We start from the raw sequence: 9,141 nt of genomic DNA on the forward strand, positions 1-9,141 counted from the left end.
ACTGCTCAGTTGTTTCCTTCAGTTGTTTCCTGAATTGCATGATGATTCTGTTGACTGTCGAAAGCTGGATTCCCAAATTCTGCGAAATTTGCCACTGACTTATTCCACCATCTGCTTGACCAACTATCCTTCCTCTAACAAAACCTGACAATTCAAGAGAACCTTGAGTTCTAGGTATGTTTTAGCACAAGGTAATTAGTGTGCGGACCATTTTCATTTATATATTGCTCTGTGAACACAAATTAGTTAGCATAAATCAGTTAAATGATGAAAAATTAGGTGTCTATTTACTTGTGACTACTCAGTGTATATATATATATATATTCAGGAATGAAGAAATAGATACAACTGTCTTGTGACAATTCACTGTTCTAACTGGAGTTAAAAAGGGTAGACTAAAGCATTTAAGTTTCTAGTGTTATAATCTATAATCTTTCAAGGGCTATCAAGTCCTTGAAATTGAATTGATGGATATTAAAGGCTTTTCTAGAACTAATATAAACTCTGGTTTTACATAAACCGATACCAATATGAAGCACAATTATGTTTCTATTTACTACATAGTAAACTTGTACCAATCACTAGTAATGAAATATTTCACAATATGTTATAAAATTTTGTAAACTTCTGTTCATAATTTTTTTGTGTGAAATTTTCAGAAAAAGTATTAGAGAGCTGATTTTTATTTTCTTTAAAGAAATTTAAGTGTATATAAAATAACTATGATGGGAGTACTTGTTAAGCTATCAAATATCCCTATCACAGTTATTTTATACACACTTAAATTCTTAAAATTTTAATAAGAATTATGTGTAATGCACAGAGGTTCAAAACAAAACATTCTAAATTTCTTTCTTTAAAATATTATAAAGCTGAAGAGCTATCATCCCTTGAAACCAACGTCTGCAATACCTTTGCATGCTATTAATTTTCTCTCAGCAGACAGGTCAAATGGCACATCATGACATTTTAGTTATTTTCAAACTTTATTTAAAAAGTATGTTATTATTGTATGTCAATAAAATTGGCATCACAGTGTAATTTATAATTCAAATTTTGATATTATACATGTTTTAATTTCTTAATTCAAAAGAAAATATTTTAAAAAATCCCAAATATGTTTGGTACATATTTTATTATGCCTACCATAGGTCTATAGTGGTTCGAATCTGAAATTTCAGACACCTACAAGCTAGAACACAAAAAAAACCTCACACCCTTTTGATTTACTGAGATATCAATATATTTTGCAGATCTATTATGGTAGCCCCACCCACTACTCCTTTCTTTTGAAACCTCTTATCTACTCATGCCTACTTCTTTTAAGTACATGTTTACAGCCAACAGAAAGAGCACATTCTAAACTACATAAGTCTAACAGTTGTTTGTAATTGGCTTTGAAGACGAATCTGTATATGAACAGAAATTTTGAAATCTTTTGAGTAAGTTATAGCCCTGAACAGAAATGAGAATTTTTTAAACCTAAATATAGCTTAGTTAGAAAGCCAGGTAAATTAAAGTTTTTTTGTATACCAGTGTAGTAATTTGTAATTTTTTGGTTTTCTGAAATGCATCTTTTAAATCTACAAAAATAAAGTTGCCTTCTCCCTCCACTTGAGAGAATAAACTAGACTTATAGTGAGGCTTAGCAAGTACAATGCACGAGTAGAAATCAATTTTGTAACAATGTAATTACTAGAAATCATTATATTTCAATATAATTTTTATCAATTGTGTTATGTTTTAAGAAGAATAACTAAACATTATGCATTTATGAGTAAATAGTAATAATATGTATACATGTCCTTAAGCCCTTATGCACTTTGTAAATCTGTACTGCTAAATTCCAACTACCTGGCACCCAAATATCCACCAAGTTTATTAGATTCATTCAGACTTTGTACAGAGCTATATCATAAATATTTTCTCACACTTTTATTGCTTTAGACAATTCTCGTTTCAACCACAATACTATAAACAAGCCGATAAATACCTCCCATTGTGTTCTCAAAACCAGGGTTCTGATAAATTCTGTGGGAAAGTTCTGATAATTACACCACACAAGCTTATTTGCTACCAATGGTGTCATGTAAACAGTCTAATGGCAGGTGTGGTGATTCATAGCTTTATGATTGGCTAGTTTCTACTTCAGCCACTAATGGCAAAGTAAACATAAGATATAGATGTGAAAAGGTTAGAAGTAGTAATTCTCAAGAGATGTACTTTGGAACTTGTGGTGAATACTAAAGAGGATAGAACACTACAACTCACTTTATTTTGCATTTTTAAACCTTTAAAGTTTTATGGTTGTTAAACTGACTGACCCTCTAGAGTTAGGGTAGAGAAAATAACAGATAAAATATAAAGTTTTGTGAAAAATATAGAAGTTTGATATTCATTTAAGTTGTAGAGATGAGGCAAATGAAATTCAAAAATTTTCAGATGAAGAAAGGTATTTTTAACCTTAACATGAAAATCACTTTGCTATTCAGAACAGTCAACACTTTGATTTCAAACATTCATGAACAAATTTTAACAAAATTTATCATCTGGCACTCCAATGGTCACTTTGGGGTCAAGTGCTAGTGCTAGGTGTAATCTACTGAGTCAGTAGTAAAAGAGTTATGTGTTTTGGAACTTGTAAGTTGTAATAACAGAATCCATCAGCATTAGATTTTATCATTTCTAAAAAACCCATATTTCTTTATTTTAATCTCACCCTAGATATGCCAGATGTCTGTGACTGAGAAGTGGCTAAAGTATCAAAAAGACCCTGGACAGGTGGTCCTCCTGCTTTATCAGTGGGCTGACGACCTAAAAGGTTCCTAATAAAAAAAAAAAGACATATTTACACCATATTTGATAAAAAACAAGAACAACAAGATATTCAAACAATTTATAAAATTTATACAATAGATTTAGATGTAAAATTACAGTTTAATGACTTTGTTTGCAAGTCAAAATCAAATATCTTTTTAACCCATTGACTGCTGATTCATTGTATAGTGTATAGTCTGCTTCTGCCAGTTGAATACGAGCATGCTGTATACAGTGGACAGTTCGCAAAAAATTCCACATGCATTCAAAGCAGCTGCAGTCAAAGGGTTAATAAAGGATATTCTATAATTATATGACCTAGGGTTCCTTATAATAAAACAATCAGAAATCCATTAACATTGTTTAATGTGAAAGCACATTGACTCCTTTTTTACGGTGACCCTTTTCTACGCATGTCACAAGATTTTACTTAGTTAAGTTTAAAATTTAATTAAGCTATTTCATGATCAATGTTTGACAATGAAATCAGCATTAAAATTTAGATTATAGTTCAAAGTTTTATATTATTTAAGTTTTAATTCCTGTATTTCAAAAGAGAGTTCTAAAGAGTTTTGTTTTATTCTCTCATGATCCGCAAGTACACAAAATGTTAAATTTGTATCTTTGCAGTTTGAACAGTTCATGACTCACGCTAACCTTCCACATGTAGAAAGAATCTAGGTTAATTGCTCTGTTTACACATTCTTCTTTCATGTTCATGTTTCATATTCTCTTGAAACATTCCATGCCCACTTTCTACCACTAAGTTCATTTCTCAGCCAATTACACTTAGTTGAGCTAGATGTTTATAAAAAATGGAAAGAGGGCTTTTTGAAGTAAGTTCTGTTAATTGTTATTTTAAAATTGGCACAAAAAGTTATATAGAAAATTAGTCAAACTGCTCTTAGCATTGTTGCTGCTTTGTCCCCACCACTTTAGTGTTATTTCTTACCTAGAAATACATTAGTTAGATAGACAGTTGCATTGTATTTAGGTTTTGGTTTTATAATTTACTTATTTATGTGTTTTGTATGTTTGAAGATGCATATTTGAAAGGTTTAATATTTTTTTTATATAAGCCAATGCCTGCTCGGTTTACAAAAGATAGTGTAATATGCAATTGCCACCATGTTCTGCCGAGGGTTGAAGTTTCTCTGCCCACTATATGATAATATTGGTTGAGGATGGCCATTGACGTGTGTTGCGATAAATAACAAAGCTAAAGGACAGGAAAGGATAATAAATTATTAAAATAAATTATTTGTAAAAGTTTAGAGACATGCAAAAAAGATGTTTTAAGATTATTTCACCAAATATTAAAAGGTATGTACATTTTTCCTATGTCTTAATTTTAAACATTTCATTGTAATGTACTATAGACTATATAGTATAATACCTACAGTTAGTAATATCATAGAAAAAATGAAAAAATATAAAAATAAATATTTAACTTAAATTAAAAATACATTTTGATATCCATTTTGGAAGTTCTAAGAGTTATACAAATGAAATTTGAAACCTATAAGTTGGAAAAAGTATTTTTTTTATACTCTTGTTTTTTTTCTTGGTTAAGCAAGATGCTACATGGACACACTCCTGTAAACTTAGTTAATACAGGCCTCGACAACTTCTAGAAGCCAGGTCACTATGGCAACTAAATAGTTCATCGTGGTGCATAGTTTTTTCTCCCATTTTATTCGTGCATAGGGCTGTGCTTGAGAACAGTTCTGGACTCTTAGAAGTCAAGAGCTATTTTCCTGTTTTTTAAGTCCTAAATCAAACTTTGTTTCTAGGATTTTAATGGCGGATTCAGCACTTCATGTTTTTTTAGGAATGAAGCTCTGAAGTTACATGTTGATATCATGTGATCGTTAGCATGCACTCATTGCTGTGAAAGTAAATAAATATACATTGCCCTCATTTCCTGGTACAAACAATAGTGAAGTTAGGTTAGGCACACCTGACTCCTGAGTTTTGGAGCTGGCTCCTAGATCTAAAAATATTTGTCAAGGCCTGCATTAATACTAATATGATATTTGAAGGTTATTGACCATGATATCAAAAATTTTGATATTTTTTAATATACTATACACAACTTGCCTTGCAGTAATATCTCCCTGGTTGCTCATAGATAAGTTAGTTTTGCCAAACCCAGTCCTAGCAGCAGCAGGAGAGTAAATACCTGGTGTGGAAGGTGACGATGAATTGACACGTGCTTTTGTAGGAGTTCCTACTGTTGACCATAGTCTAGGAGTAGTCTAGAATATGATTCAATAAACTTAGGACTGAAAAAGTTTTCTCAGACAATGTTATCAACTGTGTTTGGCATTAAGAACACAAGTGATTAAAGAAAATGCAAAACAATTGTTTTTATGGTTTCATGCTAAAAATAAAAATGAAGAAAATAAACACATTCAAGCTAAATAAACTAACTCTGACTTGAAATATAAAACAATCAATACGCAAGGGATTTTGTAATGATTAGAGCTGGGCAATTAGTGGTATTTGCTAACTGATTATTTGAAGACCCCCTTAATTGATTAGTACAACATTCCTCAAACCATGATACACAAAAAAGTTGGTGGGTGGACTACCAATGAGTTGCTTTCTCTCTAGTCAGCGGTTCAAAGTTAGTGAAAGTGGCAGATAGCCTTAGTATTTTTGTCATAACAAATACAGGGTGAGCAAGTTTAGTGCCAATGAGAATCAAACCCAAGACCCTTGAATTACCCCCTCCCAATCACCAAAGCTTAACAAATATGACAAAAAACTTATTAAACTAGAATTAAGCAGAGCACAGATAGCCCTTTATGTAGCTTTGTGATTAAAAATAAACAAAATATCAAAATTCTGAATACTTGGATAGCTGGAATAATAACAAAAAAGTAAATAATTGGAAACAGTCATTTGAATTAGTTAATTGATTTCATGAAAATCGATTTAATTGTAACTTTGATCAACTGGTTGTTCGAATAACATAAAATAGTAATATTCAGAAACACAAATTTTGATTAGTTGATTATTTTTGTGACAAGTGATTTAATCGTAATTTTGATTAACAAATTGCTGGAATAATGAAAAACAGAAATAACTGGAAACACTAATTTCAATTAGTTGATTAATTTTGTGGCAAATGATATAAATAGAATTTCCATTAATTGATTGTTAGAATAAACAGAAACACAAATTTTGATTAGTTCAAGTTAGATCAATTGATTTAATCATAACTTCAATTAATCAATTAGCTTATGTGACACTACTTGATGTAATAACAGCTTAAAAATAATCAATTATATTGATTAAAGTATCCAGCTTTAGCAATAATTAAACATTAAATGAAAAACTAAATAACATAATTAATTTTAATACATACTTTCATAGTTCCATACATAATCCTTTTTAAAGGATGGTGAACAATAAAATACACTTAGTAACTTGCATTCATAAAAGAAAAAAAAGTTGATTACATAATATCAGTACTAGAGTACATATTTGCTTTTATTAAGACCCCAGGTCACGAAAAACCAACCCCAATTTTGAAATATTAAGTTCCAGAAGGTGCTGACTGGTAGAAATAAACTACTTAACTCTACTATTCAGAACCTTTCTTCATATTTAAAATCCATTAAGTATTTAAAAAGATACAGCTGTATGTAAATTTTGCTGTTCTTGAGGGCTAAGTTTATCTGTTTGCATATCTAAATCAATAAGTGAGGCAGAAAATACAGCAATTTCTTCCTGTAAATATGAACGTTCAGCTTCATCTACTACGTTTTTGGGAATTGTACTATCACTATCAATCAATACCCTCAATTTAGCTGGATTAAAGAAAAGAATGCCTTTATCTTGGAAACAGTGACACAATATCTATCTTGTCAATTTCCTAGAAGGACTGAATTCATCAGAAACTGATGAGCTTTATCGGCAGACACTTTCCAACTTTTGTTTCTTTTTCCCATTTCGTATAACTCGATTAACTTTTCCACACACTCTCTGGGCATTTCATCTTTCGTATTCTCTGGATAGCATGCCCACCCTTCTGTCAATGCTTCTGGACAAAGTGTAGTAGTTTCACCTCCTACACTGCTTATATCTACTTCAGGATGATTACAGTTGACCAGAGACAGTGCTTGACTAATAGCTACTGATTTAGCAGTAATCCCGAATTGATCTTGTTCATTTAACTCAGAATTTGCACGTCAATCAGGTGTAAATAATGGTGCCTTTGGGGAAGTAAATAACAATCTCATTTCAATATTCAGTTCATTTGCTCCACATGCATTAAGCTTGGACACTACAACAACTTCTGCCTTGAATATATTGGATGAGCAAATGATTTTATCAGCATTAACCTCCCATTGAACCTCGTGCATTTCAGCTTCCTGTTTTTGCTTTGAACTTTTCACTAAAGTTGGACCATTCAACAGATTGGCATCAAGTACTTTTCTGGTAGTGCCTGCAATCCCATCTTTAAATGTTAAGGCCTTGTATATGTCCATTTCTGTACTTATGTCATTTCAATCTCCCACAAATGAGTTGAACACCAAATTCAAATATGAAAGGTAGGTGTCCAGTCTCTCTCTCTACCAGTTGGAACCTATGTATAAATCCCCTTCTCAACATGGAGAATGTGCCCATCAGTGGAAGACTGCATTCCAACATTGAGATGGTATATATATGGGATCAGATCCTGTGAGGCAAAGCATGTAGCATTGTCACTTTGAAGAATCACTCTACAGATATGAAGACAATTTGTTCGAACATCCTGTAGCATCTCTTTCAGTACAGCCAAAACTTGTACATTATCTTGTCCTGTGTATCCTTCCTCCACATAATCAACAAATTCATAATGAAATCCGGCAACACCTTCATCATTACACACCCATCTGACCCTCGTTGAACCAAGCAATGACATACCCTTTTTACCAAAGAACTTCACTTGACCTTCCCTGTACTTCATGGGTAACACCTTCTGCTTCTGGTCAAGCACAATAAGCATCATTGATGAATCAATCTTCATTTCTTCTTTAACTTTGTTGATCACATCAAATCGAACTTTTGCTCTAAGCCTATGGGCCATGTACCATAATGTCGTATTTTGTAGAATTGGGATGGATGCTAACGTTGATTCTAATTCCTTTGTTGTATCAAGGACATCCACTAGTAATGAGGCAGCCTGCACCAAGATTAGTCTAACCGAAGTGTTGAAAAAATTGACGCATTTGCTGCACTTATCACAGTAGCCGTGGTTGTGAACATGATCACATCGTCCATCTAGTGCAAACGTACAGCAATAGGTCTGATCATCAGAAATAACATTATTTCTTTCAATCTCTATAAGATTTTCTCGATGCTTGCTTGAATATCATTTGCCTCAATTTCTTCAGAATACTCCATGTTGCTTAATCTTGCCATCATGGACTCGAATATGGAACTAACATATCTTAATCGAATATAGTAGGTTGACAAACCAGCTTTTGTTTCACCTCTTTTTGTCAGCAGCTTAACAATATCGTGAAATGTATGCATCCCAACCTGTTCATGGCTATCAAAGGAGTTCTTATACACTTTCTGTAGGTCTTCGATACACCGTCCACCACATCCATAAACGTATCTGAAAATACATGGTTGTCAATCCTTACATTCCTTGTTTGACCAGGCTTTACTTGAAGGCTTCATTGAATGAATGTAATTGCTGTTGCAATCCTCTGGCTGTCCACATGGAAAGTATAATTGTGTTTTGGCAGATCTGTTCCAAACTCCAGAGTAGCAAATGTCTTTCTCAAGGATGAAAACTTCACTTTTTCCCATTAAGTGAATTTGAATGGGTATAAGCTGTCGGCAAGTATCCTTTTGCATGTATGTCGTTCAAGTGAATTTGCCAAAATGCTTTGAGCAACAATGGAAATGTTTCTGCACCTAACAAGTGATAGCTAGCACAAGTTTTTGAAAATGGGTTCCGTTGTATATTTCTCATTAGGCTGTAGTTTGTCAATAAAATATGTCTTCAATTCAAAAGGATCGGTCAGACACAAAAGTTGGAATAACTTATCGGTTATTTGTGTGCATATTGGAACAGCCTTTTGTCTTTGTCTGACACTTTGCAATGCATTAGATTTATATCCACCTATAGGTAAACATTCCAAAGCTGTGCAATTGGTAATACTCAAGGCATTGAATATAACAGTAATGGTTTTAGAGGCTTCAGCATTTCCATTTTCTCCAGGAACAATATCATACATCTTGCTTTCTTCTAATATAATTCAATTTTGACCTCCCAGAGCACTTATCCTTCTTATTACTCTCCTTTCTCCACTTCCAATT

General features: G+C 32.6%; 1 protein-coding gene across 4 annotated transcripts in view; it reads right to left on the reverse strand.

The window, feature by feature from the left end:
• The window catches only part of LOC106467322 (nucleoporin NUP53-like), a 57,292-nt gene that overhangs the window by 39,055 nt on the left and 9,096 nt on the right, over nt 1-9,141 (reverse strand). For all 4 annotated transcript variants that reach the window (XR_002612397.1, XM_022395487.1, XM_013927667.2 and 1 more), the window contains 2 exons: nt 4,918-5,075; nt 2,720-2,825 (listed from right to left, as the gene is read on the reverse strand). Coding sequence is in view for 3 of the 4 variants with exons in the window: in XM_022395487.1 (XP_022251195.1) it covers nt 2,720-2,825; nt 4,918-4,946 (135 nt within the window). In the remaining variant the exon portion in view is untranslated. The remainder of the gene's footprint in view (nt 1-2,719; nt 2,826-4,917; nt 5,076-9,141) is intronic.

The sequence above is a fragment of the Limulus polyphemus genome, unplaced genomic scaffold (genome assembly GCF_000517525.1).
Source record: "Limulus polyphemus unplaced genomic scaffold, Limulus_polyphemus-2.1.2 Scaffold2568, whole genome shotgun sequence".
In the NCBI taxonomy this organism is placed as follows: domain Eukaryota; kingdom Metazoa; phylum Arthropoda; class Merostomata; order Xiphosura; family Limulidae; genus Limulus; species Limulus polyphemus.